Here is an 11,668-nt window from a genome sequence, read left to right on the forward strand (position 1 = left end):
GTCTCCGAATTAGACCCTGAATTGGAAGAAGTGGTTACAAATCGGATGGATAATGAGTTACTCTCCACTGACATGTCTGAACTTATACTTCCAGTCAACCTATTTCTGGTATGAAATGTGCTACAGCATCCTCACCTATGAACTATTCTAACTTTTACTAAATAAACGTCTGGTCATCACTTTGATCCTTTGAGTTTTTTTGTCTTATTTTCACCCCAAAGACGTTTCTGAAAACATTGTCCCTCAGTGATTTTTGTGTATATAACACTCCTAAACAGACTGTTGACTACCAATGACTACTGATGTATGCAGCGAAATCTGTAAAATGCAAAAGGAAAGTTAAAGGAATTAAGTTATCTTTTTTTCTAATAAAGACATCACCAGCCCCACATATTGTACTGAATTTCAATTTTTTAATTAATGTCAATACAAACTTGAACTCTCATTTAAAAATATTCTACAGTTATATGACATTTTAATTCCACAAAATAAGACCTCCAGTTGTTTGATGTGTTTTAGCTTTTTATGCATGAGCACGTTTCACAATCAATTCAGCAGGTAATCAATGAAGAAGCTGTTTCTGTGTACTGTGGTAAAGGGAACCTACCCTCCAAATTCCCCAGGATGAAGATAAACCAAGGAAGTTTACAAACAGCCCTCTGGACTCGTCCCCATCATCACTGAAGGGATAAAAACACTTCATTTTAATAACACAGGATATCATATTTTCAGCAAAACCAGTTTCAATGGTATTCAAAAGTGGCTTTAGAGTTTCAAAAGTGTAGAAAATATTCATGTTACCAAACATGTTGTAAGAATACAGAATAAGGTGTCTTAATGTAGTTTATAAACAGGTCCAAAGGCAAAGGGATCCAAAATCTGTGCAAAATCATTATTCTGAAGCCCCGCCTCCCTCTTCCGACAATCCTGCATCTCCTTGGCTTAAAACAACCAGTCTCTCTCTCTGCCGGCCCTGCGCTCAGCCGCCGGGCCACGGTCCCCAGAGCCACGCAGCGCCTGCGTTCCCGGCGCACCGGACGCGTGAAACCCGGAACAGCGCGGCCCCAGCTCGCCGCCTCGCGCCAGGCCAGTTCCGGCCCCGCCCCGCCGCGGTCCTCGCCGGACCTCCTGCGCGCGGAGCTGCCCGCAGCCGTCACGCGAAGGAACCGGAGCCACAGCGCTGGAAAAAATGACGGCGCTCGGCTGCGGGGACCAGCTGTTCCCCGCTATTCTTGCCAGGGCTGATTGCTGGTTACAAAAGAAAATGAGCACTTCTCTGCGTAGTGTTGGCCTCAGTGTGGCTTAAGAAGAATTGCGCGTAACACTTGAAGAATTGGACAGTAACGGGAAGAAGCAACGATGAGTGCGATTATCTCAAGCTAAACTCTTCATTTTTTCCCCAAAGCGCCGCAGCTCTAAAGTTGTTTTGCTTATTGAATGAGGTCAACCACAATGCCCCCCAAAACAGACAAGAAGACGGGGTGCAAGGAACACGATTACTTTTCACAAAGGCGCCGGGGGAGAAGATGTAGATTTACACTTGCCCCCGCTTTCCTGTTCGTTCTGTTTCATCCGTGAAACGCAGCCGTCTCACCTTCGCTCCGGGCCAGTGGCGGCGCGTCCGGAGACCGAGCCCAGCGGTGGACATGACCGACACCTCAGACTGGATCATCAGCACCTGCGCCGGCTCGGTGCCTCCTGTATAGAGGTCCTACACCTCCTTCACAGCCCACAGCAGCCAACCCGGAGCGGGGAGCGAGGGAGCCAGGGAGCCGTGTGAATTGCAGAGGGAGGATGAATCGCAGCGTCGCCCAACGGGGCTTCTCGGCGGCGAGGGAGCGCGGGAAGGGACCGCGGGTCCTGTACGGGGCCTGAGGAGGGAGACCCTGTTCCTCTCAAGCTCCGGCAGGACCGGACGATCGCAGTTTCGGAGCCGGGAGAGGGGGAGGGCCCGGACTTGGACTCTTGCATGGTGCAAGTCCAGCCCCGGCACCCACTTGCACAGTAAATGGATTGAAAAGGGACAACCACCTTTTAAGAACTTTTTAAAAATATATATAAATTAGTAGAGATATTATGTTTTGTTAGAGTATACACTCATTGTAAGATGAATAAGAAAAAAATACAAGTCAAGTGATTTTAGCTTTAGACTACTCCCGTCCGTGTGGCACCCCTCACCTCTGCTTGAGAGAGAGAGAGAGTTGCACAGCCTCCCTGTACCATCGCTCCTGCTTCGAGAGACGAGCGGGCTGGCTGGGCCACCAGCTCGCAGGCCGGGCGCGTCACCGCGGCAACACGTGACCGGCTCTCCCGAGGCTCGGAGAAACGCGTGCCCGTATTCCGGCTAGCCCTTATTTTCTGTGAGTTGCGAGTCGCAACGATGGCAGAGCAAAGCAAGGGGCATTGGCAGCGCCGTGGCATTGGAGCTTTTCGTCTTCAGCCCGGAATCCTACAGCACATACAAAAATCCCGGTAGGACCTCATCGGAGGAAGTCACACATGCATATGTGACGTGCAGAACTGATGGCGTCACACGTGCGTGTGTAAGGCGATCCGGGGCAGCCAATGCACATGGACTGAACAGGAATGGGATGGATTTAAGGGACTTTATGAAAAGATCGTGCTGCCCTCTACCGTCCAGTGTAAGGGTGCAGCGGGCAGGTCCCGTGTATTTCTGTTCCAGGAGACTGCACTTGAAGGCGGACCGCTCCTGGCTTGCTCCAGCAGTCCGAACTGTCAGACAGATCGCGGGAAACCGAAATAAACTCGTTTTCGATTTTTGATCATAATTCGTAAGGCGACGTGTTTTAGCCTAGGTATCGCATTTGCAATAAAAAGCCCTTGAGTTGAGTCAGGGAGAGAGGAGGAGACAGCGGGGTTATGGCGGGCTGATCTGGAAAATAATACAACCCCCGCCCCCAATTTACACTCTTAAATTAAAAACTGCTGCAGGTTTAATCCAGTAGTTTCTTTTAAAAAATACGATTCGTTCCGCGCTGGCTCATGGTCCTCTTTAAAACCTCCTAAAACCTAGAACAATCCCTATGATCTTCAGACACAGGGCAAAAATAGACATTATTTCCATTCTTGTTTCTAAAAAAATAGAATAATATAAAAGTAACAAAATACTAAATCATTTATGCTCATTATTTCCTGATCAAAAAATGTATTACAAGACTTATGCCTTAAAAGAGTCTCTTTTTCTCCGAAAAACGTTCTACACTAGATGTATCAGCTGGAAAACGGCTCTTAGGCAGATTATATGACAACCTATTTGGGCGATCGTTACCGTTATGATGGCACGGCACACTAGTCAGTCTACAGGAAATTTCACCTTATCTACATTCAGCCAAGATTTCTATCTGAAGGCGCTGCAGACGGCAGACTGCAGTTTTAGTCGTTCAGGTGGGCAGCTGCGTCAGCAAGTAATAAGTAATAGGTTTATTCCCTGCTGAAAAAAAGAAGAAAGAAAACACAACGTTTCGGCCGTGGAGCCTTCTTCAGGTGTGAGCTTTCAGGTGGATTTCGCCTGAAATTTAATACCTTTTCTTTTGACTCTGATACCACCCAGAGTAACACTCAGAGACTTCTAAAACAATTTTCTAGGAAACTAATGCTCTCTACCATTTTCTCCCTCAACAGATTATCCTTTCCGACAACAACATCAAAGAGGCTAAGGAATTTCCACGGCTGACAGCTCCACATCATCTTCCCTGAAAGCTCACACCTGAAGAAGGCTCCACGGCCGAAACGTTGTGGTCTCTTTCTTCTTTTTTTCAGCATGGAATAAACCTATTACTTGTTCCTTTGCAGACTGCAATTTTAGACTCCCACAGCGAGTCTATGGGGATGACGTCAGTCCGACCGGTTCAGTTCCAGCAAAGCACTGGCGGCCTCTAGCGGCAGGAAAGCGAGGCGCTGCTTCTAAGCCCGTGTCCCTCTGCCGTTACACTTGACTCATCTGTCTCTGTTGCAACAACTCGCTTTAACGTCAAGACAACAGAGTTGACTGAGTAAAATGAGTAAGTGTCTAGCTTTTGACGCGAGCTCAGATGCTTCATTCTGGGCACACTGAGGAAAGTGGCGCTGCCTACCACTAACATAAACCGATGAAAAGGGAAATCTGGATCTATAACTACATAATGGGATGAAAGAGAGTCATAAAAATGGGATCAGGAATAAGTGATGTGTCCGTTAAGCAGCTACCGCTGGTAAACAGAATATGCGATCACTGCTGCTGTCCTGCTTGTAAGAGCTGCTGTACAGCCTTTTCTCCTCAAGCTACGCTGAAACAATTTCATCTGCAGCACACTGGAGTCCTGAAGGAACACGTTCTACAAATAACAGCGCTCTCTGAGTTTAATTAAAAATCAAGGCCAGCTGGGGAACTCGGGGGTGAGAGAGCAGAGCGATATAAAAAACAGTCCGGGTTTGTTTACGTTAAACGCCCCCCCCCAGGTGGGCTGGATACTCATCACAATCTCTCTGCGAGCAGGAAGGGAAGAGCCAGCGTCTGTTTCCGCAGGGCGGAGGGAACTAGGGGTCACGCCGCCTTCCCAGCATGCCCGTTGAGCGCCCCCTTGCGGTCCTGCCAGCGGCGGTACTTGGCGCTGCTCTTGCGGTAGGCGAACCGGGCGATGTTGGCCATGAAGACCCAGGAGAGGGCGTACATGGCCACGCCGCCGGCCTTCATCAGCAGCCGCGGCCGGGGGGAGGCCAGCTCGCAGCACAGCATCCAGGAGCCCAGGCCGACGCGCACGCCGGCGAACAGCACCACGAACAGCAGGTCCACCAGGTCGCCGGCCGGGCCCTCGTAGCGCCCCGCCTGGCGCAGGAACCAGCGGGCCTGCAGGAGCGGGTTGGTGATCTCGCTGCCGAACAGCACGGCGCAGACCTCCGGCCCCGACTCGCCCAGCCACAGCGCCAGCACGATGCCCAGGATGCTCACCGTGTGGTGGGCCAGCATGACGGCGCCCTCCGTCTGGAAGTAGAGGCACCAGCTCATGTCAAACAGGAAGTAGCCCAAGCTCAGGCACATGGCCCAGGCCTGCAGAGGCGTGTTCTCTGAACCTGCCAGAGAGAAGACACAAAGACGCACTGAGAACCAGGCACCATCTAGCCTCCTTGTTTGTTAGTAGCCAATTCCTCCTGGGTCCTCATCCAGCCCTTTCTTGACAGAAGCTCCAAGTTGCATGGCTGGGCAGCTTGTTCCATACCCCCACAACCCTTTGGGCACAGTAGTGCGTGCCTCCTGCTGCTGGTTTCAAATGCGCTATCATGTGGTGCCCACTTGTGGCCTCTTGTGGGTGTTGCACCTTTCATGCTGTGGATGTCTGCTGGGTTGACCTTGGCAGCGCCTTTGAGGATTTTGAATGCGTACGTCCAGGCCCTACGAAAGGGGGGCTCAGCAGGGCCCAGGCCTCACCTCACCCAAGGGTGCACGGTCTTCCACTTTAACCCTTTGGCTGTGTTTCTCGACTTGAGTCAAATTTGGACCTTTTACCGTATACTGTGATTCTCGACTCAAGTCCACGGCCGTGAAAAAACGTCCCCCTTTCAGTGCTGAATCTACCATTCCTTAAGAGTTTCAAAATGTCCGCCCTAATCTTCTAATCATGCCATTCTTTACATTAAAATATTTTTTTTACCACTCTTCTCAAACAATGAGGGGGCCTCACAATGCGAAATGGCCTGGGCCTTCCCTGAGCTCTTGGAGGGCCTGCTTACATCAACTCCCCTCACACTCTCTGCTCAGGCCTAAAAAGGCTCATTCCTTCAACCTCACGTGTAGCATGTAAGGTAAGAGGTCTCTTGGTCTCTTTTTCACATCTTTGCAATTCTTAAAAACTTGCAAAGAGCCTGCATTTTGAACTGCCTGCGACAGTGGATTGTGTGGTATGCTGATCACAAGGAGCTAAACTCAAGAAAGCACTCTTAAGCTTCCATGACTCCTCGCCAAACAGGAAAAGCGCTCCTGCTATAACAACAATAATTAGTGAAACAAATGATCAGTGGATGCCGCAGAAACGGATGCACTGCAGGCGTAAATCTAGAGAGGTGGAGATTGTTTCCTCTGAGGTCTCACAGGAGTCCCTCCCTGACACGCTGAGCCTACCTGGGCTGGAGAAGGGCCAGGGGCCATCGACGAAGCCAATGTAGGCGGTCAGGCAGACAATCAGGACTCCGTGGAGCAGCGTCACCAGCCTGCAGTTCCACTCGTAGCCGTGGCGATCGTCGAGGCGACAGAGCGAGGCGTAAAGAGCGATCCAGCCCATCAGGCTGCAGGACACCTCCAGGAGCAGCGATGTCATCTCCTGGCTAAACCAAAGGAGCCCCGCACACGGGAACGCAAGAAGAGGTTCTCAGCAGCTGCTCGAGAAACCCTCTGAGGGAGGAGCTGTAATTCCAGTTCACCTTCTGAAACAGTCCCACAGGTACCTGAAGAAAGCACAGTAAGCAAACTGCATTTCTTTTGCTTTTTTATTTCTATTTGCCTTCCTAGATCTCCCTTACCCTCGTAGCCATACCTATTCCCTATTCCTACATTGCACTTTCTGCATTACTGTTTGTAATGTATTTCAATTTTGCTTTCAGTTACACACAACATCTTACATTTCTTCATGATGAGTGAAGTCGGTGCTGGTTCTCGACCTCAGGAGAATATTGGCCTGCGTGTTTGGTTTTTACAGCCACCTCGCTTCACAGTCCTAGCGGTCATCAAGCAGCAGGATCCCATTAGAGCCAAGAAGATGACAACTGACTGGCTGTCTTCTTCCAAAACGCAGCGTGAAATCCAGCACTCATACCAGGAGCGGCCTGCTGGTTCTCCTCACACGCAGGACACACAGATGGGCACCTGAATGGACCTTCTGAAGCCTCAGCCTGCAGCCACAGCCCCGAAGAACGTTTCCAGCTCCTTATCAAAAATCCTAGAAGCTTTGACATCCTGCTGCATTAGTAGCTGACCAGCCTCTTCTCCTCCATCTCCAGTTCGTAAATCAGAGTGTGTAAATCCTCTGTTTCTCATCAGCGTCTTGGTGCCACATCATTTTTCAAGGAAGAATACTGTTCTTATTTTAGCAGACAAGCACCTCACCCTGTTAGCTACAGCATTACAAGTATTGTGAGAAACTTACAGCCACCACCAAATTAGATTACTCCTCAACCTCCCCTCCCCCCACACCACATGTAACACCCTAAGCAGGGTAATAAGATTACTTACTATCAATACACGACGGTATAAATGCGCTTTCAGGCAGTTACTCGCTTCGCCAAGCCTGTCTCTTTGCTTACACAACTGCTCTGAGAGACAAGGAGAGCAGCGGGCGAGATGAGCTGTTTCTGAAACCCGCTCCAGGGTTCTGGAAGCAAATCCCTGCCCTTCGCCCTCCTTCGCCAGGGTTGGAAAACATCTCAGAAGGCATGTTGCAACGACAGACACTGGCCCACTGGAGACACTTTGAACCAGTTCAACAGGCTATGTAGCATTTCCCAAAAGCTGTGTCTTGGGGGGGGGGGGTGTAATACTCTTAAATGTTTGAAATTGGCCGTCTAGAACGCCTGTACAAAACAATCAATAGCTATAACAGGAAAAGCCACTCGTTACCCTGGAAGTACTAATTTTCCTACAGGATGGTGAACCTAGAGTGTGAGATACCTCAACAAATTCCTTTACACTGGGTCTCTGCTCCCAGGCATTGATCACTATGTGACAGAGTAGAAATAAGCAAAATGCACAAGGAAATGATTAATGGAAGTGAAGAGATATATCTGGTCATTTTTTATTGGCAGTAAGGTGATAACCACTGATGATATTAGAGCAAAACAAGATAATGCATAATAAAAGCCACTAGTCTGGGCACTTTCAGACTTATTGGTCTGTTTTTGAGATGCTGGGGAAGGGGACTCAGATAACACGAGGATCCCGTCTATTGTGATAAAGGTCCTCCAGATTCGATATTGTACTGACAAGGTCACACAGCAGTTGCAGTTCCAGTTGGATTATCTATATAAAAGAGGAATTTTGCAGGCTGAGTATAATCCGCACCTTAATTTGCCAAATTATCAGGAGAAGATGTCACTTGGCCTGGATGCACAATATGTTTTAGAGGGAAAACAAAAAGGTACATTTTTTCATACGGGGGAAAAAAAACTTTAAATGGAGCAAATTTCATGCCAGAGCAAAAACAGCTCTGGAAGCAATCGTGTGTGTTTTTATTGTTGGAGTGCCACGACATTAGCACCGACATTCTGGTATTAAAAACGGGGAGTGAACAACCGGAGACATGACTTAAAGAAATATTACAACCACAACAGTACCGTTTTTCTTTCGGGAGCGAAGTTACGGCTCAGTTATCAGCATATATTTCAGGCCTTCTAACGAAGAAGCACAGGAGGTTCAAAATAGGAAGAATCACTGTTTAAGAACGCTGGAAGAACCTTGTGAACTTGATTTAGACGGTCAGTTAAGGAGAACTGACAGCAATCCAGCCGGCTGTTCGCTTGCACAACAAGGGGCTGGAAGAGAATGAGCTGCAGCCCGCTGTCTGTACTCCAGGGTCACTCAGTCCACAGCAGGAGTGTCCAAGGAACGGCGTTCCCGAAAAGCACGTGAAGGACGACGAGAGCCACTCCGATTCTGCCAGATCAGGAGAGCCGGTATCGCATCCCCGCACCACCACCGGGCCGCAGACGAGCGCGAAGCCGAGGGAGCTGCCCCCCCCCAGGGGCAGACGCCGCGCTGACACTCATTCGCTGTCAGTTTACACGTTGGGAGAATGACAGGAACTGGGGGGGTTGATCCAGTCCAAGCCCCCTCCCAAACTAGGCCGGGCCTGCTACGTCGAGCGAGCCTGAGTCTGCCCAGCAGGGCTTCGGTTTAACAGGAATACAGACCCGTCAGCGGTGGTTAACCAGCAGAGTAAAAGAAAAACTCGAAAGAATTAATGTGGAAAGCCATGCTGCATCGGGGGGGGGGGAAGATTCTTGCAATCTGAGAATCAGACTAAATGCAAAAAAGGCATAACCCTGTACTAACGACTTCATTTCTGTTGCACAGGGGAGTGGGGATCGCTCTTCTGCAGCCTGTCTGTCACTGCAGGGCTCGGAGTGGAGATCCCAGATGCCGATTTCGCTGCGGGATTCCTTCAGTAGCGCAGTGCAGACCACCACGGACCCGGGCTAACACCTTCCACCGAGCGGCTCCGCCGACCAAATGGACTGGTCTGGGAATATCTACCGCAGCCTCCAAGTTTATCCACACTCGCCATTAACTGGAACTGGAAGTCAATTCAGCATGAAAATCCAGGCGCACTTCCAGTACTTTGAAATAGAAACAAAAAAAACCTCCAGACTTTCAATATAATCAGCACGTCTGTCAAACAGCTACAACATTCTAAGTGCGCAATGTGCAAATTTATTCAATATGTGGTAATAAGTGTGTGAACCTTCCTACAGCTTTGATAACCACAAGCACGTGCTTCTTGATGCTTTTTAATAGGTTCTTAAATTTCGCCTAAGGGATAAGGGACCATTCCTTCATGCTGAGCCTAAGAGGAGTCCGAGATGACCTTTTGAGAGCACCGATTTTTTACAGTCTGCTGCCGTTCGTTCACCGTGTTTGACGAAAACCTTGTATTATTGTCATAAAGTGACCAGCTGAGCTTCCTGACAGGAAGTACCGGTTTTGGGCTAAAATAAAGTGACAGACTTGACCGACAGTCCCAGAGACACTATCCTGATAATGCCAGAGCAGTGCGAAGACTCCCAGGCGTTGCGTCCCTTGGACACAAGTTAACCTCCCATTCTATTTTTTTGAACATCTTGATAATAATAAACTTTATTTTATATGGCACCTTTAAAGGTGGCTACTCAAAGCACTTGATAAAACTTTCTAATGTCCTCTTCCTGGTGGGGTCACAAACATCTTACTAGCCTTGAACTTCCTGATGAACTGGACAGCCTGAAATGTTTTTTATATATACAGTGGTGTGAAAAAGTGTTTGCCCCCTTCCTGATTTCTTATTTTTTTGCATGTTTGTCACACTGAAATGTTTCAGATCATCAAACAAATTGAAATATTAGACAAAGATAACACAAGTAAACACAAAATGCAGTTTTTAAATGAAGGTTTTTATTATTAAGGGAAAAAAAAATCCAAACCTACATGGCCCTGTGTGAAAAAGTGATTGCCCCCCCTGTTAAAACATAAATCAACTGTGCTTTATCACATCTTTGGAAAGCTGAGTTCAATTTCTCTAGCCACACCCAGGCCTGATTACTGCCACACCTGTTCTCAATCAAGAAATCACTTAAATAGGACCTGCCTGACAAAGTGAAGTAGACCAAAAGATCCTCAAAAGCTAGACATCATGCTGCGATCCAAAGAAATTCAGGAACAAATGAGAAACAGAGTAATTGAGATTTATCAGTCTGGAAAAGGTTATAAAGCCATTTCTAAAGCTTTGGGACTCCAGCGAACCACAGTGAGAGCCATTATCCACAAATGGCGAAAACATGGAACAGTGGTGAACCTTCCCAGGAGTGGCCGGCTGGCCAAGAGCGCAGCAACGACTCATCCAAGAGGTCAGAAAAAAACCCCACAACAACATCCAAAGAACTGCAGGCTTCACTTGCCTCAGTTAAGGTCAGTGTTCATGACTCCACCATAAGAAAGAGACTGGGCAAAAATGGCCTGCATGGCAGAGTTCCAAGACGAAAACCACTGCTGAGCAAAAAGAACATAAAGGCTCGTCTCTGTTTTGCCAGAAAACATCTTGATGATTCCCAAGACTTTTGGGAAAATACTCTGTGGACTGACGAGACAAAAGTTGAACTTTCTGGAAGGTGTGTGTCCCATTACATCTGGCGTAAAGGTAACACAGCATTTCAGAAAAGGAACATCATACCAAAAGTAAAATATGGTGGTGGTAGTGTGATGGTCTGGGGCTGTTTTGCTGCTTCAGGACCTGGAAACTTGCTGTGGTAAATGGAACCATGAATTCTGCTGTCTACCAAAAAATCCTGAAGGAGAATGTCCGGCCATCTGTTCGTGACCTCAAGCTGAAGCGCACTTGGGTTCTGCAGCAGGACAATGATCCAAAACACACCAGCAAGTCCACCTCTGAATGGCTTAAGAAAAACAAAATGAAGACTTTGGAGTGGCCTAGTCAAAGTCCTGACCTGAATCCAATTGAGATGTTGTGGCATGACCTTTAAAAAAAGCGGTTAAGGCTCGAAAACCCTCCAATGTGGCTGAATTACAACAATTCTGCAAAGATGAGTGGGCCAAAATTCCTCCACAGCACTGTAAAAGACTCATTGCCAGTTATCGCAAACGCTTGATTGCAGTTGTTGCTGCTAAGGGTGGCCCAACCAGTTATTAGGTTTAGGGGGCAATCACTTTTTCACACAGGGCCATGTAGGTTTGGATTTTTTTTCCCTTAATAATAAAAACCTTCATTTAAAAACTGCATTTTGTGTTTACTTGTGTTATCTTTGTCTAATATTTCAATTTGTTTGATGATCTGAAACATTTCAGTGTGACAAACATGCAAAAAAATAAGAAATCAGGAAGGGGGCAAACACTTTTTCACACCACTGTATATACGTAGCCATTAATAAAGCTGTTGAGGTTGGCAATCTTGGACTTCGGGTCTTCCGACACCTA

General features: G+C 47.9%; 1 protein-coding gene across 1 annotated transcript; it reads right to left on the reverse strand.

Moving 5' to 3' along the window:
* Positions 1–396: 396 nt before the first annotated feature.
* LOC148816720 (TLC domain-containing protein 5-like) lies at positions 397–6,438 on the reverse strand. Its single transcript, XM_088939711.1, has 2 exons — positions 6,116–6,438; positions 397–5,070 (listed from the first exon to the last, which is right to left on the reverse strand). Exons 1-2 carry the CDS (start codon positions 6,309–6,311, stop codon positions 4,544–4,546), a joined length of 723 nt encoding a protein of 240 aa, XP_088795837.1. The 5' UTR covers positions 6,312–6,438; the 3' UTR covers positions 397–4,543.
* Between the last annotated feature and the right edge of the window lie 5,230 nt (positions 6,439–11,668).

The sequence above is a fragment of the Atractosteus spatula genome, chromosome 22, assembly GCF_055471065.1.
Source record: "Atractosteus spatula isolate fAtrSpa1 chromosome 22, fAtrSpa1.hap1, whole genome shotgun sequence".
Classification (NCBI taxonomy): Eukaryota; Metazoa; Chordata; class Actinopteri; order Semionotiformes; family Lepisosteidae; genus Atractosteus; species Atractosteus spatula.

What these genes read in the sequence shown, in the direction of transcription:
- LOC148816720 (XM_088939711.1), bottom strand. Translation starts at nt 6,311, where the DNA reads ATGACATCGCTGCTCCTGGAGGTGTCCTGCAGCCTGATGGGCTGGATC. An exon ending in CTGGCCCTTCTCCAGCCCAG is followed by an intron (nt 5,071 to 6,115) that starts GTAGGCTCAGCG and finishes TCTCTCTGGCAG; the next exon opens with GTTCAGAGAACACGCCTCTG.